This window comes from Delphinapterus leucas, unplaced genomic scaffold (assembly GCF_059928025.1).
Source record: "Delphinapterus leucas isolate spDelLeu-1000000601 "Yukka" unplaced genomic scaffold, BTC_Dleu_Yukka2 spDelLeu_asBTCV2_sq60, whole genome shotgun sequence".
Taxonomy (NCBI): Eukaryota; Metazoa; Chordata; class Mammalia; order Artiodactyla; family Monodontidae; genus Delphinapterus; species Delphinapterus leucas.
Genome location: NW_028322269.1, coordinates 458,944 through 486,505, shown reverse-complemented (window position 1 = coordinate 486,505; position 27,562 = coordinate 458,944). Strand labels below are relative to the sequence as shown.

Below are 27,562 nucleotides of genomic sequence, written 5' to 3'. Positions count from 1 at the left end.
TGCAGATTTGAAAACCTGACTACACATACTTATCTCCTTTTCATAAAGCTTCCTTCTACTCAGAAAACTTCAGCAAAGACATTAAATGGCATTTCTAAAATATATTATACAAAGTTCAGAATCTGTCAAACAGTAATAACATAATGAAAAAGCATGTAAAAATCATGCCAATTCTCTTTGAAAACTTTTCCTTCAATTGTATTAATGAAGTACCATATAAAGCTACCTTTCAACATTAACGGAAGTCAGATTAATCAATCAAAATCACAGTAATCACAAACTCCAAATAATATTTTCCCTTAATCTTTCCCACAAATTCAATCAAAAATGGTTTTATAATATCCTTCAATAAAGATCTCTAAAAGTGTTGATTAAATATATGTTTTTTAAAGAATCAATTAAAACAACAAACCTGTCCATCACGTCCGATCTTTACTGGCTTATGTTCATTCCAAGGATTGGTGAGATGAGCCGACTTAGTGAAGGGTAATTCACGCCTAAATACAAAGTAATATTAATTATATTACTTTGCAGAATCCTTATACTACTTTAGTAGTGAATTCCTATGTTAATCATGATTTAAATATGACTAAAATTTAAGACTGATAGAGCTTATTCCCCAGAAAGGGAGCCCCCTTCAGAGACACACTCTTTCCACATTCTCAGGTGTTCTCAAAATTTTAAAAAGCTAAACAATATGCTTAAGATAATGAGCTTGAAACCAAGACAGTTTGGGGTTTAATCCCAGCTATCTCTCAGCTTCTCGCCTGAGTTTCTTCATCTTATAAACAAGGATATCACCACCTTCTTCATACTTGTTTTAAGCAGTCTGCATATGAAATAACATATCAAATGTTTAGCATATTTCTTGCTTCTGTGTACTAAAAATCTTGTATGTTTTTAAAAAATAAATTTATATTTTTTTTTTGGCTGCGTTGGGTCTTTGTTGCTGCGCGCGGGCTTTTCTCTAGTTGTGGTGAGTGGGCTTCTCAATGCGGTGGCCTCTCTCATTGTGGAGCACAGGCTCTAGGCATGCGGGCTTCAGTAGTTGTAGTGCACAGGCTTAGTTGCTCCGCGGCATGTGGGATCTTCCCGGTCCAGGGCTCAAACCCGTGTCCCCTGCATCGGCAGGCGGATTCTCAACCACTGCGTAACCAGGGAAGCCCCTAAAAATCTTGTATTTTTTAATAACTGATCACAAAGAGATGAAGCTTAACCAGGCAGTTAATACCAAATGAAAATACATGCCCCCTATCCTTGGTTCAGGGCTGCTTTCCCAGATTCAAATGTCCTCCCTCCTTTTGATAAGGCAATACTCCCCACCACACATGAAATGGCTCTTGACAACACAAATGTTTTTATTCATAAATTCCTATATTTGCATGTATTAATTATGCCCTTCACTTACACTACAGTGCTATACCTAAATAATTTAAACAAACTCTGGCTCTAAGCTGAGCCATAGGGCAAAATGGTCTCACCAAGTTAAAAAAAGATACCCTGTATTTTTATAGTTCTTTATCAATCCAGCACAACACTGAACACAAACGTGACACATAAGTACTTGTCAAAAAAAAAATCGAAAATTAACATCATTCAATAAGGTTTCATCTACTTGTGCATAAAGTAATACCAAATTAAATAAATGCTTTAATTAAAGGTTATATATATACACATATATACAATATAAATGAAACTGCTCAAAAGACATACAAAGATGAATAAAATAAAGAGCTTGCATTCCTAACCTTTCTTCCACAGCTTTTATCAGAGAGTAAACAAGCACACACAATTATTTTGTAAAAGGATGGGTACCATAAATAGAGTACAGAAGTTTTGTTTTTAATGTGCATGGTCATATCTATTTTGGAAAGAAAGAAAAAACAATCAGAAAATGCTTCCTGGAAAAGGTGGCATATGGGATAAGCCTGAAAGAAAAATGACTCAGGAAAAGCCGTATGTAGAGAGGTAAGGCAGGGTTACATTTGAAGCAATGAAAAGGACCTGAGCAAAGACATAATGGAGAAGAAAAAATACAAGCAAATAACCTGGTCCAGTGGACCAGCTATATAACCATTTATTCTAACCTTATGTGAATTTTCTTAAAGATGAATATTAAACTCCCAAATTTTACACAACTATTTTTAAACCTCAGAAAATATTTCGACATTTACAGGAAAAGAGAAGTATATCTAAAATTAAAGTATCAAGGTGGCATGATCTGTGGTGGTGGTGATGTGAATGTATGGGAGAAATGGGCAGAGTGTACAGAAATGCCTACTAGGTACTACTACTGGATTCCTCACCTTAAAGACATCTTACCTCACACATCAAGAGTGGTTCAATAGTGTATATACATACATAAAAATATGTGTGTATGTATCTACATACACACACACACACACACACACACCCTTTACAGGGAAGGCAGGGGGAAAGAGACTATCATTAAGCTAGAATAAGTCCATACCAAAAGCCTAGAATATCCAGATGCAGATCTATAGTTAAAACTGTACTTTAATAGCTTCTCAGATTTTTCCTCTCAGTTGCCAGTTAAAAAAAGGTTACGGAAAGGAATAAATAACCTACAACTACAAAAGTGCAGGACGGTTACAAATTATTATTGTACAGAGTTACCACTGTTATTTAAACATTAGCAATGGAATACGCTAGGTCCAAAAAAAAGGCATATGTTGAGCAGTTTGAGTCACTTAGGGTTAAAATTCTTTGGTGGCACTCGTTCTAACTAGATTCTAGAGACCTCTGCCCACTGTTTCGACAAATTAATCCCAGACTGAAAAGCACAGAGAACTATGAGGCCTTAGGAAAAACAGGGCTTAGATTAAGACTAAGAGAACTGCACATCTGTGGTCATCACAATTATAGAGCAGGCATCCTAAAAATCAGCTTTTGAGCAGACATGTAATGAAAAAGCCTAGAGATGACTGTCTTTACTGTGAGTACCCTAGGTAACATGGCAGTGATTCTCTGACTTAAGGAGCTTAGAAAATGGGGCATATTTAACAAAAGAACATGAAACTGTACAGAGGCTCTTACGTACTGACAGCTGTTTTGGTCATTAAAACTAAAAGGAATAATATCGAGAAACCATGAAAGAAAAGAGAAATGGGTTATCTGGAATGGACAAGAAAGGGGTGAGGTTAAAATACAATATAGTCAGTAGATTTAATTCTGGTTGAATGACATTGTATAGATTTTAGCCTTACTTTGATCTAACTCCCAGCAGCAACTTATGTCACTTTTTAATGCCTCCTTTCCTATCTGCTACCATACACCATCTAGTTTTAAACTCCGGTGTGCCTACAGGTTTGAGGTGCATGTAACGATTCTGCATTTTAATAATCAGATACTACTGATGCAGGTGATCCAGGGACCACACCTCAAAAAACTTAAGGCTAGTTATTATTAAATCCAAAAGGTGCTTAAATAAAACTCTAATAACTGTCATATCTGAAAAGAAAATATATTAATAGCAGTTACTATTACTGATAGCAAAGCCTTCAGGGTTTATATTTATTAAAGTTTCATCCTTTTAACACTGAAGGTCAAATGTAATTCTCATTTCACACAGAAAACTAAGAGTTCAAGTGACTTACTCAAAGAAATGTCAATGTAATAAGAACACATGCCCCCTCAGAACTCTGAAGTATTTTAATATTACTCTTTAACGCACTTATGAGTATTTAAAAATAAAGTTAGTTTTTTTTTTTAATTAAGAATATTCTTTCCAGGTAAACCTAAAACTCACTTAACAATAATAAAAAACATTACTACACAAAATTTTACACAAAATCTTAGCAGAATGGACTATTTGGGTTTGTACCTCTTCTGATGCTAGCTATATATATTTCAAATGAGTTAGTAAAAGAGCCAGTAAGTCAATGAAGAAGAAAATGAAGACGATAATCTGTGAATAAATTAAACTCATCTTAAATTAAGAAACAAATTTCCTTATCAATAATCTGAAAATGAAGGTTCATAAAACAAGTAACATTCAAAATAAAATTTGCTACCACCAATCTAAAACTGGGTAATTATTTTTCTCCTAAAAAAGCATCACCTCCAAATATTTTCCAGTGACACCAATAATGTTTCTAGTCATTAAACCATAGACTTAACAAATCTCTCCTTTGGCCTTTACAGTTATCCATCCAAAAAATTAAGTAAAAATGTCTATCTCTGCTAAGAAATAACTGGCACCTTGTCTTCCCTATAAACTGCCACCAGATTTTTAAATTTTATAATTTTGATTATGATTTAACTTTAGAAATTAAGAACTATAAATCTATATTTTAAAACCCTGGGTACAGTAGAGTATGGGAATATCATCTATAGTCTCACCACCCTAACAATGCATTCCAACATTATAATTATCCTTTCATTTGTTGTATCTTTCCATGTTATTACATGGACAATTATTTTTGTGTATTACATTTAAGTGACAAACCATAATTTACTTAACCAATTTCCTATGAGAGAATTTAGACTGCTTCTAATTTTTCCCTATAGAAAGTAATGACAGGGGGCTTCCCTAGTGGCGCAGTGGTTGAGAGTCCCCCTGCCAATGCAGGGGACATGGGTTCGAACCCTGGTCTGGGAAGATCCCACAAGCCGCAGAGAAACTGAGCCCATGCGCCACAACTACTAAGCCTGTGCTCTAAAGCCTGCAAGCCACAACTACTGAGCCCAAGTGCCACATCTATCGAAGTCTGCGCGCCTAGAGGCCGCGCTCCACGACAAGAGAAACCACCGCAATGAGGAGCCCGCACACCGCAACAAGGAGTAGCCCCTGCTAGCCGCCAACTAGAGAAAGCCCGCCTGCAGCAACGAAGACACAACACAGCCAAATATAAAAATAAATTTATTTTAAAAAAAAGTAATTACGGGATGAATAATGGTGATATATTTATATGCGCATATAGCTTTTTGCTACTCTATTAAACATCAACCTAATACACTATCTCTACTGTATCACTGCCCATTTTCATAGTTCCTCACTGTCCCACAGCAAAGGTTTATTAACTCCTTAGGCTGGCCCACATTACTACCCATCTTTGCCTTTTGTTCTTCTCTTTAATGACTATCTGCTTTATTAAAAAGGTGGTTCCCTATCCTATCCACACACCCCACTCACACCCCCCACCCCATGGTTTCTGATTTCATGTCTCTTCTTTGTGCTACTCTGCCTTCTGAATATGAACAGCATTTTTCTTTCTTATCCAATTCCTCTATCCTCATCAAAAATCCACCTAAGCCGACTTAATGATACAAAAAAATCCATATGGTCCCTTTCAGGTAATTCTTATTTAGCTAAAGTTAATTTTACAGGTAGTAGATTCGTGCATGCCATATAAAGTTCACTTAAATAATTAGCTTTTCATATTGTTGAAATAGCTTTCTAAGCCCAAGATGGAGCCACTCCTGTCCAAGGTGCTAAGCCAGCAAACTGAAACTTAGATAACTTTCATGTCCCTGTAAATGCTCCACTTGACCAGAAATGCAACATATCCAGTCAGTCAATCCCCAAATGCCAAGCCAACTCTGGGCTTCCTCATCCCAAAGAAGGTTGACTGTGTGGCCCCATCTAATCAGATATTTTCTTATTTGTCTGTTTCTTATTCTTTACTATTTATCCTATAAAAGCTTTCTGCCTTCTGCCCCATTTTGCAGTTCTCGACAAGAGACTATCCATTTGCTGAAGTGTTAAGTCTCTCTGTATCATCTAAATTGACTTCTTTAATCATTTTTTTAAAACAATGTACAATCGTTCAGTAAGGACAAAAAAAGTGGTAAATAACTCAGATTTCAAAGTAAGTCTACTTTTCTAACAAACATTTAAATCTTAACTACTGCAGTTTCAAAAGGTCACAATGCCAACTAACATGATTTGCTAACTTCCTTAAACACTACTTGTTCACAACTAAATTAGTCACCTCCAAAATGTTATATTAGCCAGGCCAAAGGGTGACTATTTTCCCACTCCACAGTAATAAAATGGCATGTTAAATCACTAAACATAAACATGTGCTAATAACATAAGCAACTGTCTGATTTGTAAATTTACTGCCATAATACTAATGCAGAGAACAAATGAAATACATAAAACTCTTGACTAAATAAATCTTTGCCCTATGCATTCTACATTACATTATAAAGGTGGTGAACAATACAATCTAAGCATATTAATGTTACTTTTACTTTTAACATTGTTAAATAAACTCTATAGATCCCAATCAGCCTAGGAATGACACCAAAATAAGGGGGAAAATAATTAGAATAATAAATTAAAACTAAATAACTGTGGAGTTTTAACATTATTCTCAACTGGTAGCCCATTCAAAACAAGAGCAACTTTAATTATCTACACTGAAGTGTGTAATTTACCTGCAAATCCAGTCAATTTTAAAGACGCCTCCCAGCATTTTAGCATTCATTCCTGCTGGAAGTACCCAATGTATAGGAGATCCTCCATGGTGTGATTCTGAAGAAAGTCTTGCAAATCCTAGGGGAATAAATCACAACATAATATATAGATGCAAATATAATTAATGTTTTTACATATCCAAATTATTTTTACTCTTACCTTGAAATTTTCCACTCTCTCTCACAGAAAATATTAAGATAACACTCCTTGCAGATCTGAATGCAGCATTTAATTTCTTCTCATTTACTGGCAGTGTAGACCATACACCCTATATAAATGATGTAAAGATCAAAGATTGAAATTAATGTAAATCTTTTATGTTTCCAATTACATTTGCAGAAGACCAAGGTTACCAATAAGCTATAATGAATAAATGTCCTATTTATTCATAGGACATTTATGAATAATGTATGTCAAAATAATGGAATAATCTATTAAAAACTTGGGAAAAATATGGAGAAAATTACCAACCTTAACAAAATCATTAAAACAACTAGTAAACACATGGGGACAGGGGGCAATCAAATCATATGGGCTAGAATTTTAGATAATAAAAACAATCACCTACAATTTAAAATCAGAACCATTTACTGTGGTAAAAACATTTTGTTTGAAGGTGAATCACAATGTGTACATTTTTTTCTTTAAAAACTGTGACTAACCAAATAATTTAAAATGATCATGTTAATAAATCCATAAGTGAAGAATTTCTGTCAAGTTTCTAGCATTTCTCTCTTCTTTCTATTTAAGTTCAAATTTTCATGTATCAATAGTTTGACTGAAGAGACCTGTGTTTTATGTTGAGCTGGAACATAGTTATTATTTCCAAAGCATTTTAAACAATTCTTTGATCATGAAAGATTAAGAGGCAGGAATGGTAATGTAAACCAGAACCTCTATTCAGTTTAATCTGCTGATACATACTAGACCTCATTCTCACTAGGTGCTTAACTACTTCTGCCTAAATCCACTCCAGCTAAAGAACAGAATAAACCTCCACTATTTAGTGTATTATTCCTTCCATCTGTAAAATTTAGTGGGTAACCCTCAACTTAAGTTAGAAATATAGGATTATTAATATTGACAGAAATACAGTTTAAAAAATGCTTAGCTTTAGTTTTAACTTTCTCAAAGTCAGTAGAAACTCTCTTAAAACAAAAATACAAAAATATTAGAATAGTTGGTATAAAAAGTAGATGCATTTTTGTAACAAAAACATTTTTTAAAAAATTAACCTTACGACATCCTATAGCAACTGGGCATATCCCTTTTGTAAAGCCCAGGGTGGGGCTTTAAACTAAAACTAACTCTTCCTTTTTCTTCTAAATCCAAGTGATCTTACTTCTAAAAGTAAAAGAAACTCCCCGGAAAAGAATTCAAGAAAATCTCAAGGTGTAAAACAAGCAGCAATATAAAACAAAACTGGTTAACTAAAAAGACTTTATAAAATTTATTAGTATAATAAACTAGCAATTGAGTATAGAAACACAAAAATCCAAAGAAACACGGCTTTTTCAGTACGACGTATAATTATATATTCTTCAAATATTGAATATTTTAAATTCTAAACTCATCTTCAAAAGATTTAAAAGAAAACTCAAATTACTACTAGGTTGCCTAACCAGTCAAAAAAGCAGACCCTACATGGCAACTGGACTATGGATCTCTAAAGCTTTAATGAAAATTACAGTATGTCATGTACTCAAGTGATACTCAAGTCCACCTTCACATTTAAATTTTCAAGATTAGGATATTTCAACAGAACTGATGCTAATACCTTAGCTTTGGCAAGGGACACATTCTCATGGTTGTTACTCTTTATGAGAAAAAATCTCGCATCCTGTAGGACATATTTGAGTTTACTGGTTTGATCTGAAAAAAAGAAATCCAAATTGATTAAACAGAGGCCATTATCACACAGAGGGATATAAGTTGTACTAACTGAAATCAGCCCTCCAAAACCCAGCTAAACTTTTTAAATTCATAATCACCCATTCAACCTAGAAAGCTAAGCCACAACACATAATAAAGCAAAGCTAAGAAAGACACCAGCATTTTGCAAGAAGGCAAACCTAATATAGTAATGTTCTAATATATCAGATCCATATTTTTTAAGTGTGAAAATGGCTATAAATTTTATAGATCTTTATCACATTAATCATTTAAAATTTACTAATAGACCATTATGCTACTAAAATATATATACCATCCACTCTGTCCAAAAACTGTTAAGATGTCCTAAAATGTCTGCTACTGTTCTGAAAGGTACCCAGTAAGAAGTGAACATGGAGCTCTGTGTAAGACTAAATTACTTTTTTTCCCTTAATGTAATATATCAGAACATTACTACATTAAAACCAACTATTAATGGAGAACCAATAAGGCAAAATAATGACTTTTAAGGAAGCATGCAATGAAAACAATTTCAAATTTAAATGATACCTTTTCGGACAGCACGAACGGAAGATGATAATTTCTCATGCTTCTTTTCTGAACCTGTATTTAGCCAAAGTACATTTGTTCAGATTGAGCTTTAATAGAGATAAGACAAAATTTCTACAGTCTTGTCACATAAAGTTCTCATTCAAGACAAATTATTCTTCCTGGCGCACCCACACACACAAAAAAAAATACTTCTCAATGTGTACGAGTGTTTTGCTTTTTGGGTTGTTTGGATGTTTTTAAAAATATTTGAACAGTTTCTCACTCAGAAAACTAGTCACTGAATCATCATCTTCCAAGAAAAAAAAAAGTGAAATTCCACTTAAGCAGTAACAGAACAGGATTAAAATAATAAGAAAAAGCTTAGTTTCCTCTAGATTTATTATACTGAACATGCCAGAAATCAATACTAATGAATATTAACAAGTTCACGCTAAACTACAGCCTCCACACACTTTTTACAGCAGATTACATTAGAATCAGTCAGATATGATCACAAATAAAATGAGAATACCTGCATATGACTCTGATGCAGAGCTTCCACTTCTATCAAAAACAATAGGAGATATGCCTCTAGCTCTCTTCCTTTCCTTCTTTTTCTCATCTAAAAAAGAATTCAGACAAGATTCTTAAAAACATTACAATATAGGTACCGTTAGTCAAACAAGAATCTATCATCATGCATCTGGATTTTGCATAATCCCTAAGTATTATTCATTACTAATCCTTCCTGACCCCCTCAATTTCCTAAGATGTTCCAATTCAGACACTGTTCAAATACTAAGGACATTTTGTTATTTCTCCTACCAACTTTAATCAAATAAAAATACACAGCTATAATTAAGAACTACTTATCCTATATATAAAAGGTCTTAAAGTTTTAAAAGAGAAAAAAATTCTGCAAAGCAAACACAACTTTTCTTTCAATTAAATTTACGGTGTTCCCTTCTATGAACCAAGTACCACTGTTTTAAGTCCTCTTTTTAAAAAGTATACTATCATTCTTCATCACAATTCCAACTCTGATTCTATCTTAGATGTCTGATGAACCCCAGAACCCAAAGCCTTTCAATTTTTTTTTTTTTTAATTACACTACAGTAAATTAGCGACTCCCTTCTGGTTGCCACTGCTTGCTTTTGTATCTTCAATTCCATTCTTCCTGACCACTTCCTTCCTGAATTACTGCTTATTTTCAAATTCAATTTAAAATTTATCTCTAAAATCTCAGCGATAGTCTATGTATTTCTATTAAAAAGCTGGGAATCTTCAGTAGACAGAAGAGGTTTGCATTACCTGTAAGAACCATTTCAGGCTTAATTTGGAAGCATATAAATAAGGGCCTAAAATGGAATTAGACTCTCCTGTCTCTGTTGCTATTTTAATTACACCACTATAAGCACCTTTACTTTTCAGCTAGAAGGAATATGATGGGAGAAAATGCATATACTTATTTTTATAAAAGTTAACAGAATGTTGAAAAATAAATGATCTTTCATACAAACTCCTATTTTAAAAGCTTTAAATAAATTATGTCCCTTAATCCTCATAACAAACTCATGAGATACATAATACCCATTATTCTCATTTACAGAAAAGGAAACCTCAACTTAGTGGTGTGGTTAGGCAACTTGGCTAGGGTCCCACAGTTCCTGAGTGGCAGAACCTAGTTTCTAACTTGAAAGTACAAGCCATGAGCAAGAGAATAGAAAAGATATTTTACTTCTATTCTTGAAAGGGGATTCTAGGTTTAAACTAGTTTAAGATGGAAAACTCCAAGGACAAAAGTTCCTTTTCTTTTAGTTTAAGCATTTTTCCCTTTGTAATTTACTACTAATTCCTTCTGCAAATAAATGTTAACAAGAAGCTTGTAAATGATGCTGATTTTCCTAACTTAAGGCAAAAAGGAAAGGCAAAGCAGTACATATTGGCACAACTTCAAAGCCAGGCCCATTTAAAGCTAGCAACTTGGGAACATAATGAAATTTATATAACTAGCTATAGAGAAAAGCATTTATTTACAGGCTTGTTGGCCTTGAATGATACCTGACCTTTAAGTTTTAAAATCCTCTCCCTCAGGGTAAACTATAAGACTTCAAGAGAATAGACTGAAGCCTTTTAGTATAAAATGACTGAGAATCTCGCCCAAACAGATAACAGGAGTTTTTGTCATATCCCAAATCTCTTTCTCATCTATGTCTGTTTTGTTCACTGACTACACATTCTTATATAGTGTTTGGCACACAGAAGGAACTGAATTCACTGAATCAATGAGTATGACAGGTACATGAAAGAGATTAGAAAAATAACTGTTTAAAAAAATTTTTTTAATTATTTCTTTCAAAAATTCTAGCATGTTTCTTTTATTCTTTTCCTCTTTGAACAGTTAGGGATCTAAGCATTATAAATTGATGACAAAGGTAATACATCTCTTGCTGCTGTTTAAAAATAATACTTTACGGTTCTAAGTACTAAAAGAATCTCACAAAGATGATGCAGGGACTTCCCGGGTGGTGGAGTGGTTAATAATCCACCTGCCAGTGCAGGGGACACGGGTTCAAGCCCTGGTCTGGGAAGATCCCACATGCCGCGGAGCAACTAAGCCCATGCGCCACAACCACTGAGGCTGCGCTCTAGAACCCGTGCACCACCGAGCTCACTTGCCTAGAGCCCGTGCCCCACAAAAGGAGAAGCCACCACAATGAGAAGCCCATGCACTGCAATGAAGAGCAGTCCCTGCTCGCAGCAACTAGAGAAAGCCCGCGCACAGCAATGAAGACCCAACACAGCCAAAAATAAATAAATAAATTTATTTTAAAAAAAAAAAAGATGCAGGAAATATAATAGAAGCAGAAGTAAGATCTCGCCCAACAATTTTTATGTAATGTTAAATACAGCATTACCATGAAAAATCTCCAAGAATTTATTATCTTTTTTGTATAAGTAACCTTCACTGCTCTTAAGTTTATGATCTCCTCTCCCGACTATTATTCTCAGGTCAAAAAAACAATTGAGGGCTTCCCTGGTGGCGAGTGGTTGAGAGTCCGCCTGCTGATGCAGGGAACAGGTTCGTGCCCTGGTCCAGGAAGATCCCACATGCCACGGAGCGGCTGGGCCCATGAGCCATGGCCGCTAAGCCTGCACGTCCAGAGCCTGCGCTCCGCAACAGGAGAGGCCACAACAGCCAGAGGCCCGCGTACCGCAAAAAAAAAAAAAAAGAAAGTCATCTAACAAATAAACCTTTAACAACCACCAAGTGTGTCACTTTTATAAGGAAATTACTGAAATTTTGAGAAAAAATAAGGTAAAATAAACTGGAATCTAGAAAATTCAAGACACAAAAACTAAACTGTGATCCCTTGTATTTAAAAATCTTTAAAAACATTTTTTACCTCTGGTGGAGTTCCAGATCCACCCCGTTTTTCTCTCACACATTATTACAAAGAGAAACCACTCCAAAATAAAAATAATAATGTCCTGCATACTAAACACAGTCTTTAAAAAATGTTCCACATAAGAGCTCTTCCAAAGAAAAGCCACAAATTTTTCTTTAATATGGAAAGTAAGAGTTCCAGGCAGGTATCTCTTTTATAACAGTAAGTCTCTTAACAGTTTTAATATCCAGGTTTTATAAAACTATTGGCTACCATTCAATCTGAAATGTCTAATCCACAAAAAACATAAAGTATGAATAAGTATCTTGTTAAGTATCAGCATCTAGGAACTTATTAAAAATATACATTATTTCAGGCCCTACGTATTTATATGTCTCCCTCGTTTGACTTAAACAGGATAAACGTTCAAGTCTAAGAAATATCGTTCTTAACAGGGACACCAAAAAGAAGATTCCTATAATAAAATGTTCCCTACTTTTACAGGTTTGACACATTCTCCACAATAAATGAACATTCATTCATATTGCCAATGCAATTTTTGTTCTCTATCCATTATCATAAATTACAAAACGTATATCCCATCAATTTGCAAAAAGTATGATGGGATAGTAGAATTAAAGATTCCACAAGTTTTTTTTTTATATCAAACCCAACTACTCATCTATTCAGTTTAACTCTTTAGCCCCCTGTCAAAACCTATCTAAACTCCCAAACCTAGAACTCTAGTGAGCAAAAGGCTAGAAGCACTTCAGCTGCCAATTAGAAAATACCTGGTCATTTGCTCTTATCATTTACACTATATCAAAAATATGATTTACTAACAATGTACTACACTAAAATGATAAAATTCTATAATAATGACATTTAACTATCATATATATCAAAAGAATAGAATTTTTCTTGTATTCCAATATTTAGTACATTTGGCCTATGTAGGAGATCGATGCTGCATCTTCACATAAGACAGCCATGAGTATAATCATCACAGAGTGACCAGCGGTCTCTAAGTACCCTGGCCTCTCGTTGCTCTACCCTCTGAACTTCCCCCCAAAAGAGGGCTCCCTCAGTCTAATGACTGCAACTACCTACCATTCTCATATTCAAGTCTCATGGGTCAGATAAAGTGGCAGGGCATGTAGCATTGAAGGAATGACCCAAGATGCCTCTTACCCAGTCTCTCCACAATAATTTTATACTCTTATTTTCCATCTGGTACCTTTACACCCAGCCCTCTGGAGACCCTGCCCGTCAGTCAACCCACAGGTACAAAAATGAAAGAAAAGTTTGTGCTCCCAAGAGAAAAAGAAAGTTATTTTGGTTTCTGTTGCCACATGATGGAAATCTAGAGGCATTTAACATGAAAATATTTTAATACCTAGCAAACAGGTTCCATATGAATATACTTCAAGTACATCAGTGTTTAAATAAGCTGTTGTTGACTAGTATGGAAATCTAAGAATTTATAACATTAAAACCTCAAATACATTTCCTTATAGATAATCAGACTAGTGTATTTATAATACAATCAATTTGTAGCTGGGAAATGCCTTTACTAAGATATGTAAATCTTATTCAAGTACATTTATAATACTCAAAAGCACGCTATTAAAAAAAAAATCACAGGACAGTCTTACTAACATCCCCCCCATTGCCTCAAAAATTTTATAATTCAATTTAAACATGTTAAAGAAAAAAACAATTAAAAAAAAAAAAAGACAAACCTTTACATATAAAAATTAGTACCTGATCCATCGGTTCCTGAACCAGATCTGACAGACCCATCCGTGAAGGAAACAGATTCAGAATCGGAGTCGCTAGCCTCACTCCGGGTGTCATAATCATTTCCCTCTTCCTTCTGGTCTCTCTCATCCTGTTCATATTCTTCTTCTTCCTCCTCCTCCTCTTCCTCCTCCTCCTCCTCTTCCTCTTCTTCTTCCTCCTCTTCCTCCTCTCCATCGTCATCCACCTCTTCATCTTCCTCTGCATCTTCTTCTACTTCTTCATCTTCCTCCACATCTTCCACCCCTTCCTCCTCATTCTCAGTATTGTTGCCTTGCTCATCAGAAGAACCACTGCTGCCAGTCTCATGGTCAGAGCCATATTCTTCAGAGTTCACTTCCTCCTTGGAAGACTGGCTGGATCTGCTTGCACGTCTATCCACTTCAAGCCCAATTCTCTGATGTTTAAAGAAAAAGGGAATCAGCAGTCATATAACAGACAAGGTCAGAGTGAATAAATAGTTCTAGCCTCAAAAAGAACTGCTTTCTGTATTATATCTGCAATAATATTTACTACCTCAGAACCATCTGGTGTAGGGGATTTGACCCTCCTTTCAGGATCCCTTTTCCGCAGACATGTTTTCTCAGATTGACTCTTATAAGGTTCTCTGGAGGCACTACTTGACAAACGAATCTTCCGATCAGCTTCTAGACGTTTGTTTCTTTCAGATCGTTGATATTCCTCATTTTTATACTCTGTGACTGACTTTCCTTTTGTACTAACCATTCTTTTGTTATTGCTAACTGATGAGCTCAGTGGCTTAGAAATCAATTGTCTTGAATGAACAGAAGGCTTTTGTCGCTTTGTGTCAGTAGATTCCATTCGGTCACTTTTTCTTTTTGAACCTTAAAAATACAATGAAAAATATATATATAAGAATTTGGGTATTAGACTTATTTCACCAAAGTTTAACAGGTAAATATATAAGAGAATGAAAGCCTCACTTCTTTAAAATGTTTTCTGAAATACCTTTACTCCAAAGTTAATCATAAAGAAAACACAGCTTTCAAACACTGGAATAAATACATGAGACATTTCACACGTTTGGAAAAAAATATATTACTCTCATTCACATGGAATTGGGTACCACTGCTTCTTATGATTGTGCTTTTGGTGGTAAGTGCCACAAGGAACAAGTACAAAAGCAAAGACTCTTTCTTAAGAATTTGATCTCTACTTTGCTATTTTAACAAAAATAGAAATCTTACATACCTTTTTTCTCATTTTTATCTTGTTCACTCTCTGGATTATAGAGTTCATCGTCCTGTTCTGGTACTTCAGTCAAAATATCATCTAGAACATTAAGTTCTCCATCTGGAAGCAAAAGATTAAAAAGTAACAGGGAAAAATCATTAACATTAAGCATTTATTTCTGAGTACTTACTGTGTTGAGGCTACGGAAGTATGAGAACATAACCTTCAAGGAGCTTTTATTTCAGGATCAAGACACAAGAATAATTCCTATAAAATGATATAAAGTAAAGGATATGATGCACAGCTCTGGTCTACAAAGCCAGGAGTATATAACCCATAAGGTATGAAAGGATATACTGGGGTACAAAAAGAAAAAGTGAGACCTTCTGTATTTGTAGCTCATCCTTTAATGTCTAATGTTTGTGCCTGCTTTAAAATGTGCACAATAATAAAAATACATGTGTATAATTTTTAAATAAACATACATTTATCAAAGATTGTGTACTCCGGGCAGAATACTTATTACCATTGTACAGTCGAGAAATCTGGCACACTCCAGCTTAACCAAGCAATCAAGATTAACATCACTAGCAGTGGGTCAAATCAACAACATGGAACCCCTGGAATGATGCACTATGAATAGAAAAATTCTGTGATATTCCTATGCAAAACCTAAACCTATACGAGTAAACAAACATCAAACCAACCCAAATTTAGAGGCATCCAAAAATGTCACAGTTCATTCATGAAATACAAACACTAAGGAAATACTTCAGATTAAAGGAGACTAAAAGATACAATAACTGACACAGCACATTATCTGAGACAACTGAAAAACTAATGAAATCTAAACAAGGTCTGTAGATTACAAGTATCAATGTCAATTTCCTGATTTTGATAGTACTACAGTTAAGTAAAAGAGAATTCTACTTTTTAGGAAATACATACTTAACTATTTAGGGGCAAAGAAGCATCATGTCTACAACTGACAAAAGAGGGAGAAAGAATGAGTCAGGAAGACAAATGTGGTAAAAATGTTAACATTTGTGGAACGTGGCTGAAAAGCAAAAGAATTCTTTGTACTATCCTTACAGCTATCCTGTTTGTCTGAAATAATGTCCAAGTAAGTTAAAAGAAGAAAATTACTGATGGGGTACACAAATGAAAAACATTTGAGGCTGCTGGCATGGACTATAAAAGTATAACTTGTTCAGACAAGGAAACTATTGACTGTAATTGATACAGTCAATGATCGTGAAAATTTAGAACTCAGTTTTATTACCCCATCACCTTCCCTACCCCCAACCCAGTCCAACTGGATAAAATAAGTCTTAGAAATACATGCAACTATGTATTTACTACTTTAAACTGATTTTTTTTTTCAAATAAGGCACTAAAGCTAATGGTAAATGTTTTGAACACTAAATATCCTGGCATCAAAAAATATCTTTCCAAATCTAAGGTGACGTAAAGAGAGGTATAAAATCATAAAAACTGATGAGATAGGACAATTGTATCCCAGCTCCAGCCAAAAAGGAAAGCCCACTAAAATTATAGCAAGGATTATTAACCTGAGGTCTATGAACAGGTTAGATGGAGTTCAAATATCCCAAGAGGGACAGAAATCAGTGACTCAAGAGAACTAAAACAGATAATGTAGGCATAATAAGAAGGAAAGCAAGGTTACACAGGATATGCAAAAGGTAACAATGTATCTTCCTCTGTGCTTGGAGTCACTGCTGCTACTTAATAACACTGACACATACACACTACTATATATAAAATAACTAAAAAGGACCTACTGTACAGCACAGGGAACTCTACTCAACTCTCTGCAATGGCCTATATGGGAAAAGAATCTAAAAAAGAGTGGATATATGTATTTGTATAACAGATTCACTTTGCTGTACACCTGAAACTAACACAACATTGTAAATCAATTACACCCCAATAAAAATTAAAAACAAACACTGAAAATTACCTATGCTTGGAATAGCATCGTAACTGATTTCTTTGAGTGGTAAGAATGCTTTTCTGTACTTTACCATTTTTCTAAAATGAATATATACTATACAGACTGTTATCATTTTTATTTACTTATTTTCTTAAATGGTACTGAAAATCAAGATATGCCAACCAAAAAGGCTTCTCTCATCCTCTGGGTTCATGTTTTCACTGAGGAAATTCCCTCAAGACCTGAATGGTGGCAAACACAATTTTTGGACGTTATATTGTAAATAAAAAATAAAAACATACAATTTGATTTTTTAAAACCCAAGTTTTTCAGATATTCAATGATTCTTAGGTCAAAGCTCTCTAGTCAGTAAAAAGTGGGTCCAACAGATCTTGAAAAATAAGATATCTGTAGAAGCAAAAGAAAAAAAATACAACTAGGACAGCAAAATAGGCAATTAAGTAAATACAGTGCTACACAAATCTTTTCATGAAATACTAGTTCTTCACTCTATGACATAAATCACAGCAAGATCCTTTCTGACCCACCTCCTAGAGTAATGGAAATAAAAACAAAAATAAACAAATGGGACCTAATGAAACTTCAAAGCTTTTGCACAGCAAAGGAAACCATAATCAAGACCAAAAGACAACCCTCAGAATGGGAGAAAATATTTGCAAATGAAGCAACAGACAAAGGATTAATCTCCCAAATATACAAACAGTTCATGGAGCTCAAATCAAAAAAAACAAACAACCCAATCCAAAAATGGGCAGAAGACCTAAATAGACATTTCTCCAAAGAAGATATACAGATTGCCAACAAACACATGAAAGAATGCTCAACATCATTAATCATTAGAGAAATGCAAATCAAAACTACAATGAGATATCATCTCACACCAGTCAGAATGGCCATCATCAAAAAATCTAGAAACAATAAATGCTGGAGAGGGTGTGGAGAAAAGGGAACACTCTTGCACTGCTGGTGGGAATGTGAATTGGTTCAGCCACTATGGAGAACAGTATGGAGGTTCCTTAAAAAACTACAAATAGAATTACCATATGACCCAGCAATCCCAGTACTGGGCATATACCCTGAGAAAACCAAAATTCAAAGAGTCATGTACCAAAGTGTTCACTGCAGCTCTATTTACAATAGCCCGGAGATGGAAACAACCTAAGCGCCCATCATCGGATGAATGGATAAAGAAAATGTGGCACATATATACAATGGAATATTACTCAGCCTTAAAAAGAAATGAAATTGAGCTATTTGTAATGAGATGGATAGACCTAGAGTCTGTCATACAGAGTGAAGTAAGTCGGAAAGAAAAAGACAAATACCGTATGCTAACACATATATATGGAATTTAAGGGGAAAAAAAATGTCATGAAGAACCTAGGGGTAAAGACAGGAATAAAGACGCAGACCTACTGGAGAACGGACTTGAGGATATGGGGAGGGGGAGGGGTGAGCTTTGACAGGGCGAGAGAGAGTCATGGACATATACACACTAACAAACGTAGTAAGGTAGATAGCTGGGGGAAGCAGCCAGAAGGCACAGGGATATTAGCTCGGTGCTTTGTGACAGCCTGGAGGGGTGGGATAGGGAGAGTGGGAGGGAGGGAGACGCAAGAGGGAAGACATATGGGAACATATGTATATGTATAACTGATTCACTTTGTTATAAAGCAGAAACTAACACACCATTGTAAAGCAATTATACCCCAATAAAGATGTTTAAAAAAAAAAAAGAAATACTAGTTCTTGATTAGAAATATCCACTTCAAAAGCCTGAACATTCACATGAACTTTTATACATGCTAAATCCAGACATGCTAAACACAGAATGAAATAACTGTGCAGGTTAATTAATCAATTTAAATTTCAGACATGCCTAAATCATGGTTTCCCTATAAAAAGGGTATTACTGTCTTAAAAAGCTTTAACAAATAATTGTATTAGTCAAATTCAAAGATTGGTTGCAGTTTTAGAAAGCATCTACAAAATTTTAAAATATTAATCAATACTTGCTTTTCTAACATTTTATCACTTTCACACATATCATACATGACGCACACAAGGTATGTTTTAGATCCAATACTCTGCAGATAAAGAAATAGAAGCTCAGAAATTCAAGTTGAGCAAATTCACACGTCTAGAGTTCAGGCTTTCTAAATTTACGGTTAAATCAGATGGGGGACATTAAAATCATCTTTTTTTTTTTTAACATCTTTATTGAGGTATAATTGCTTTACATTTTGTTAGTTGCTACTGTATAACAAAGTGAATAAGCTATCTATATACATATATCCCCATATCTCTTCCCTCTTGCGTCTCCCTCCCACACTCCCTATCCCACCCCTCTAGGTGGTCACAAAGCAGGAGCTGATCTCCCTGTGCTATGTGGCTGCTTCCCCCCAGCTATCTATTTTACATTTGGTAGTGTATATATGTCAATGTCAATGTATATATGTCAACTCTCTCACTTTGTCTCAGCTTACCCCTTTCCCCTCCCTATATCCTCAAGTCCATTCTCTATGTCTGTGTCTTTATTCCTGTCTTGCCCCTAGGTTCATCAGAACCCTTTTTTTTCTTTAGATTCCATATATATATGTGTTAGCATACAGTATTTATTTTTCTCTTTCTGACTTACTTCACTCTGTATGACAGACTTTAGGTCCATTCACCTCACTACAAATAACTCAGTTTTGTTTCTTTTTATGGCTGAGCAATATTCCATTGTATATATGTACCACATCTTCTTTATCCATTCATCTGTCGATGGACACTTAGGTTGCTTCCATGTCCTGGCTATTATAAAATAAGCATCTTTAAACAAAATATAAGAAAACAAAACTACAAAGTATCACTGAAAGGTCATGTGCACTAGTACATTAATTCCAAATTAGTGCACCAGAAAGCTCCATATTACCAACATTATAGCACCTTAAATTTACTTTAAGATCAACCATAACATCCTCACTTGATGGTCTACAAATTTTTATCCATATTATAGTCTATGACATCAAAAACCTAACTGTGGTTTTATCACAGTATCAGCCAACTAATAAGACCTGCAAGACAAATTCAGCCCATGGCCTATTTTTGACTGGCAAGATATAAATGGTTTCTTCATTTTTAAGGTTGTGTTTTAAAAAAAAGGAAAGAACATATGACGAAGACCTTATGTGGCCCACAAAGCCTAAAATATTATTTTCTATCTGACCCTGATATAAAAGATCACATTTTAATTTACTTCTCTCCACCACTGAAATCGCTTATATATTTGCTGAAATATGATACATAGGAGCAAGAGATTTGTATTTGGAAGCAAGAAAATCCAGGTCATCATTTAAGAGCTAGGTATCTTTAGGAAAGTCCCAGTCTGAGCTCCAGTTTCTTCACCTCTGAAAAGAGGCATTTAGAATAAAAAGATCAGTGTTTGGGGAAGGGAAGGGGGTGGATGGGGCAGTTATTTGATGCTTCTGAACCTTTTGTTAATGACTAGGGTACACTATACACAAAATCTGGTCCAGCACATAAAATAAAATCCTCTTTTCTCAATAAGACAAATGCATAAATGTTCCTACTATCTACTGCTGTAAGTTTAACATGCTACCCCAAAAACTTGGTGACTTAAAACAATACAGTAATTTACTATTATTGCTTATGGTTCTGAGGCTCAACTAGGGTCTCTCACGTGGCTGCAGTTACGGGTTAGCTAGAATCATCTGAAGGCTTGCTTATTCACATACCTTGGCTGGGAAGACTCAGAACAGCTGGAGTTCCTACGGCACTCCTTTCTATGGTCACTCTCCCCCATGACAGCTTCAGCGTAGGCCGACCTCTTTCATGGTGGTTTAGAGCTTTCATGGTGGTTTAGGCAGAAGCTCAGCAACAGTGCCACAGTATTTTATTCAGAGACAATCACAAAAGTCTACTCAGGTTCAAAGAGAGGAGCCATGGACTCCACCTATTGTTGGTTGAAATGTTAAATACTTGATAGATGTTTTCAAAACTACGACCACCTGCTTAGTTTTGCTTAAACTTAGGGATTTTAATTATAAATATAAGGAGTACTCTTAAAAACCAAAATCTCGTTTAAAAAGGTGAGAGAGTTCATAGTATTGGGTTATAAAGCTAACAAGCTGCTTCCTCTGACCACTTCATTCATTGGCTAGAGAAAGGAGTTTGTATATATTTTAATTCATGTTTTCAATTTAAAATGAATTAGTTATAAAGAAAGATTATTTTAGTAGTCTCAGAAGCTACTACTATTAAAGACTATCTATCACTGGCATATCCTTTTTAGAAAGAAATAACTATGTCTTTAAGAGATAAAGTAACATCCACCGGTTCTCTAGGGTGACTCTCTTTAAACTACTTTAATGTTTTAAATCACTCACTTTATCCTGAAATTTAGCATTATTATTCTGTATAGTGATATGTACATATACAATTTCTTCACAGTAGTTTGACAGCAGCACCTTAAGAATATCAGCAATAAAATGAACAAAGGCTAGCAAATGCCAGGTTAAGAATTCTATATAAAAAATAACTCAAATGCAGTATTTCTACAGTTAAAGCACTTCATTTTTTTTTGAGAAGTCTATATAAAGAACTATACAGTCTTTTTAAAAAAAATCCTTTTAAAACCCTGAAAATTGTGTTTTAGATGCCACAACAAAATGAATTTTTCCACAATATGTCAGTGCAACAAATTAACTCAAATGAAACACAAACAAACAGTATTTCCATTTACAGCTAAAGTTCAAATCCATTCAAAGTTATACACTAACAGCCTGTAGGATGAATCTAGCTCTTGGATGCTTTGTTTTTGAAAGCGCCAAGGATTTAATATAAAAATCCAGACCCCACATTTAAAAAAAAAGACTATTTGATCACTAGGGGCCCAGACTCCCATCTGAAAAAAACCAGATGGAGCAGTCCTGATAGTCTTCTGTTAAGACACAGAGAAGGTAACTTATGTCACAGTTTTGCATGAGACAATCTGGGTTTATGTCCCATACATCAGTGTATTTACTAACATTGCCTGAACATATACCATGCTTACTCCTTTACTGTCTATAACCTCTCACCATTACCTATTGTACTAAGTAAGTACTTTATCTGCCTGACCCTAGAATGCATATAAACCCACAACTCCTGAACAACACTGATGTTAAATAACTGCAAAAAAATTTAAGGTTCAAGACACTGAGGCACAGGGACACCAAACTTCAGTTTTAGTATATATGATACTTTGTGGAAGAGTAGGAATGCTAAAGGGGACAAGCCTATTCAACTCAAGTGGATTAACTGCCTTGACAGAATACAAGTGCTATGTCGGATCTTACAAATTTTCGAGAGGATTCCCAAATTCAGATTTTTATTTGAAATTGTCTTTTAAATGCTGCCTCAATTAAAAACAAAACAAAGCAGGCTACTGCTAGCTTGATTCCTCTATGGAAATGCAATAATCTGTGAACGTTTTGCATTCACAATATATGATGTTTTTATACGGACTTCATTATCATCACTTGTTAAGCAAGCATAATCTTAGTTATCACAAACTATCGATATTATTAACAAACTGAGTTTTGGGAAAGAGGTACAGATCCATGGGTATAGGAAGCAAAACAAGGAAACAAAAAATATCCCAAATGAAGCCCAAAGAATTAAAGTACTGTGACTTAAATCTCAGTTCTGAATCCAAATTTAATGCTGTTTCCACTCTACCAGAATTACACCTCAACCTTGAAATTCCTGGCCCAGGAAGGCCACAAACCTTAACTCCAGGGATATCAGTGTAGAAAATTAACCTTTATCTGAGACGCAGTTCATTTTTTTGACCCAGGAAGCTTCTGGGTCAGGAGATACAAAGTACTATTTATTTCAGGATCCAGCATCAGACTAAGACCTGAAATATTTAAAGAAAAAAAAAAACCAAAAAACTGGGTACTTAAATATACTACTTATTTTGTTTTCCAATACAGGGCACCATAATACATTACAGTTTTTATTTTAATTCACTTAATATAGTTTTAGTCAGGTTTGGCAACGTAGTAAGATTTCCTGGAGCCTCCCCTTCTGTTGTGTTGTACATTAGACCAGTCTCTCAGTTACTTTTTTGTCATTCTTCAAGAAGTGTAGAGACTTGGATTTCCTATCCCATCCAAATTTCCTGTCTTCCAAAATGCATACAATTGAAGTCTAAGGAGGGCATTTGTAATTTTTTTCTCCTACTTCTATTATGGGTAAAACAAATGTATCGGAATATCAAATACATACTCTATGCTTTACAAAGCCCTAACTAAAGTGGACCAAGTCAGTCTAACCCTAAGGACTTACTATAGTGAGGGCTACAGTGTGTATATACATATATGTGTGTATACGTAACCATGCATACATCTTTATACGTATTTGCCTGCATGAGTGTGTGTACGTATATAATTTAAACTGGGAAACTCTTATTGGACATCAATAGCAAATATCACATAACTAGTCATAACTAGTCAGTCATTAATGAAGTCCAACCTTGAGCTAATGATCTACAATCTTCTAAATCATTTATTCGAGGCACTGAGACATAATTACTGTACACCAGGAACCTGGTAAACAAGACATACTCCTGGCCTTCATGGAGCTTCCAGTCTGGTAATGCAGAAAACATGTTACTTTCAAAAGTGGTACCTCACTATCCACATTTTAGATACATTAACCTTGTATAATTGTTCTTCAGAGAGAAATTTTTAAGAGCTTAAGAAATAAAATATAAACCAGGTGTTTATAATGGAAAACGTAGAAAAATGGCAATTAACACTAATTAATACCACCAACATTCCAACATCTTCCACATCCACTTTTTGGACAATCACCACAGGAATCAGGAAGCTGGCAAATTCTCCAGTTATAGGCTTCACTTTCTAGGTATGGGTATTACAGAAGCATTTATAGAAGGTAATGTCTGCTTATTACACAGCTAATGTGCAAAGCCCAATAATCCAAGGACTTTATAACTGAAAGTGTTGTAACTGCTCTGTGATTTATAGCAAATTTCTGCAACTTAAACTCATTTCTTATCAAGATCTTACACCACTTACGGAATCTTTCAAGAAAGGACTTAAGGTTTGTGACATGTCTAAGATTTGTGACAGGGCTTACCTTTACAATTTCCTAGTGTTTCATCGTCATCCTACTGATGACAATAAGTACTTAGCTTCCCATTTTTCCTTGTTCAACATGAAAAGAAAGAGTCAAGCATTAATTCTAATTCTGGCTATTATTCTAGCTGTTTGACAAAGATCAAGAAAGTGAGACACCCTAGGCCTCAGTTTCCATACATGCAAAGTGGGTTATTCTAGAAATCTGCTCATTCCAAAATTAAATAAGCAATTCCAGTAGGTACGTATCTGCTAGCTTTCCCAGTAAACTAGAGACAATCTTAAACTATAAGTACTTACATCATAAATTTTGAAATGAAGCTGAATTATGAAAATTAATTTTTTAAAAACTACACAAATGTGAGGCCTTTCAGAAGCTGGACAATTTAGCTGGACAATTTATCCTGAGTATTGCTAATAGGTGGCATTACTACTTCCCAATAATAGTTACAAAGTTTATGCATTTAGACGCTTTCATCACTAAATTCGTTTCTAAAACAAAATTTATAAAATATCACCTACTTTTTTCCTCCGTGTACAATATTGTGTCTACACCATAACTGACTTACAACTATGTTCACCTTAACAGACACTGAACTCTTGAGAAGTACTGAGCTTTTACTCATTTTTTATCTAGTTCATCTCACCCACCACAACCACCACCCACTCCCATACACACAGATCATAGATTACACTCTGAAACAATCAAATGTTGACTGAATTAATTCTTCCTGATTAAAATCATCTACTTAATACCACTTTACTACTAATTAAAGCAGTTTCTTTTATTCACTAACACCATGTAATCCTATGATCACATTCCTTCTGGACTTCTCAAAAGGAAGGGAGAGGATTTTTAGGATTCGTTTAAGGAAGGAAAATTAAACTACTAAAACCTAATCACCGAGCTGCTTTGAGATAGGAGCCATATCTTAAACATATTCCCACCCACTCCGTGGCCCAAGCCTGTCCCTATTATTGAGCAGTTCACTGATTCAATAATGAGAGGTCACAAGTCTAATGGAACTTGACTCTACAGCCCACTTAACAAATCCTCCCTCCCCCAAATCAATTAGCCACACAAAAGAGTAGATCCGTAAAATACAGGACAGCAGCTGGCCAGATTTTTATCAACTATAATGTTGCCAAATTTATCATGGTAATCTTAGGGTTGTAAAAAACCTTAACGTACCATCCAATCTAGACCACTCTCCAGACTTGTACTGATTCAGGATCTACATTAACATTTCCAGGGCTTGGAAGGTCGGTATTTAAAAAGACATGACATTTCATTCTGGCAACATCAGTTCTTCCCATATTTAAAGTAACCGTAGCCCTCCGACTCTCTACAAATTATATCCATTTGTTCCTGGTTGTACCCTCTAGGAACTACGCACAACGTGTGTCTATCACAATAGCGGCCAGGATTTTTCCTGCCTGGCCTAAATCACATAATCATCTTTTCAAACATCACGTTTTCCAAAATAAGTATATAAGGAACCAAACAGGCCATTCTTGCCACTTTGCCTATTTAACAGAACAGCCATAAGTTACTCGTAGACATTTCGCGAAATTATCTACCTATACCACTTCTTAAATATGCTTACTTAGTAGATTACCAGCTTTAAGGGTATTAAGGGTTTTCGAAATTCAGCCTAACAGAAAAGGCTGTTCTGAAGATACGCATTACATCCGCATGCCACTACCAGGAAATAAACCTAAGGGCCTGCAACTCAGAACAGGCCTTCTCTCAGCCGCGCCCAGGACACATAAACGTTAAGTGAAGAAGGGAATTAGGATTAAAGAAAAATCCAAGGCTAGATGAAGTGTTAGGTTATGTGGAGACAGAGGACGAAAGGGCAGGCCTGGTCTTTTCCAATGAGTCCAAGCGTCTCGATGGAGAGACCGGCTCCGCGCGGAGGAAGCTAACCTCCCCTACCCACAACGACGACCACGGCTCCGTCGACCCACTCCCGAGCCCCGCCTCCGCCCATCACCTTTCTCCGCACTAACCTTTCTCCTCTCGGCTGTCGGCCGCCATTGCTCCCCTCTTGTTTCCGCTGCTGCCGCCGCAGCCGCCACCGCCGCTTCGACGCGACTCGCGCGGGCGCCGCAGCCGCGGCAGCAGAACCACAGGCGCGTCCGTCAGTCCGTCCGCTGGGCTTGCGCGCTTCGCACGTTAGCCTCTACCACGCACCCTTCCCGACCCACCCTTTCTCCCCACTTCTTCCCTTTCTCCCTTTTCCCCTTTCCTCCTTTCACTCCTGCCTCCCCCACCCCAGGCCCAGCCTTCCCGTTGGGGCTTAGGAACGGGAGGCGGTAACGGGGAGGGAAGGGAAACAGATGGCGACAGCGGGCGGCGCTAAAATGGAGCCTGCTTCCTGCGTGAAACAATCCCCCTCCCAAAATGCCCTGCGCTGTTTACGCTTCGTTCCTCCCTGGGAACGTCACAGTGCGGAGAGGGCGGGGTGGCAGGTCAGGCAAGAACGTGACGTAACGTCAGCACGTTGCCCCGCCCCCCGCAGCCCGGAAGTTCCTGGAATGAGTTCTATTTCTAGTGATAAAAGTCTCCCAAGTTTACAGGGAGCCTGCTGCGCTGGGTATTCCCAGGTGGCTCAGGTTTCTCACCTGAAGCGCCTATTAACGGAGCTTCCAGCCTCAAGAAAAAGATGCTTTCTGTCGCTCCGCGGGACACCTGATTCAGTTCTGGAAATTGGAGACTTATTTAGGACAAGTCTGGGCCAGTCCCTTTGCAGCCACCACTTTCTACTCTAGGTACCGGATGTACTTTCTTGTTTGGTGCTACAGGCTTACCCAAAGGCAGCACAGGACACAACCAGCTCACTTGTCACAAAAGCCTACTAGTTTCGTTTTTAACTGGGGAAGGGAATTATATTGTATTTTAAAATAGCTTTGTAATTCACATAAATTTGATTGAAACATTTAGCGAGGTCCTGGGGTACACAGTTGATTTAAACAGACTATTGAGAAATTAAAACTACAGAAGTGACGAAAAATTATTTTACATGATATGGTAAGATCTGCGAGGAAACTTGCTTAAAGTTCATTGTCCAACGAATGAAAATGTAATTTTGCTTCACTGCTCCATAACTGAGTTTACAAGGGAAAAAAAATTTGAAGAACAGAAAAACAAGAAAAGTAACAGTGTTATAGACATAAAAACAT

The 27,562-nt window shown here is 35.9% G+C and overlaps 1 protein-coding gene across 5 annotated transcripts in view; it reads right to left on the bottom strand.

The window, feature by feature from the left end:
* The window catches only part of YTHDC1 (YTH N6-methyladenosine RNA binding protein C1), a 35,907-nt gene extending 9,131 nt beyond the window's left edge, over positions 1-26,776 (bottom strand). For 2 of the 5 annotated variants that reach the window (XM_089906077.1, XM_022561687.3), the window contains exons 1-9: positions 15,272-25,696; positions 14,576-14,904; positions 14,024-14,456; positions 9,402-9,491; positions 8,888-8,941; positions 8,223-8,317; positions 6,605-6,713; positions 6,406-6,523; positions 413-497 (exon numbers count right to left, since the gene is read on the bottom strand). In XM_089906077.1, coding sequence (XP_089762203.1) covers positions 413-497; positions 6,406-6,523; positions 6,605-6,713; positions 8,223-8,317; positions 8,888-8,941; positions 9,402-9,491; positions 14,024-14,456; positions 14,576-14,904; positions 15,272-15,425 — 1,467 coding nt within the window. In that variant the 5' untranslated portion in view covers positions 15,426-25,696. Of the gene's footprint in view, positions 1-412; positions 498-6,405; positions 6,524-6,604; positions 6,714-8,222; positions 8,318-8,887; positions 8,942-9,401; positions 9,492-14,023; positions 14,457-14,575; positions 14,905-15,271; positions 25,698-26,389 lie in introns of those variants that run through there. The other 3 variants (XM_022561686.3, XM_089906078.1, XM_022561689.3) reach the window with 3 other exon arrangements.
* Between the last annotated feature and the right edge of the window lie 786 nt (positions 26,777-27,562).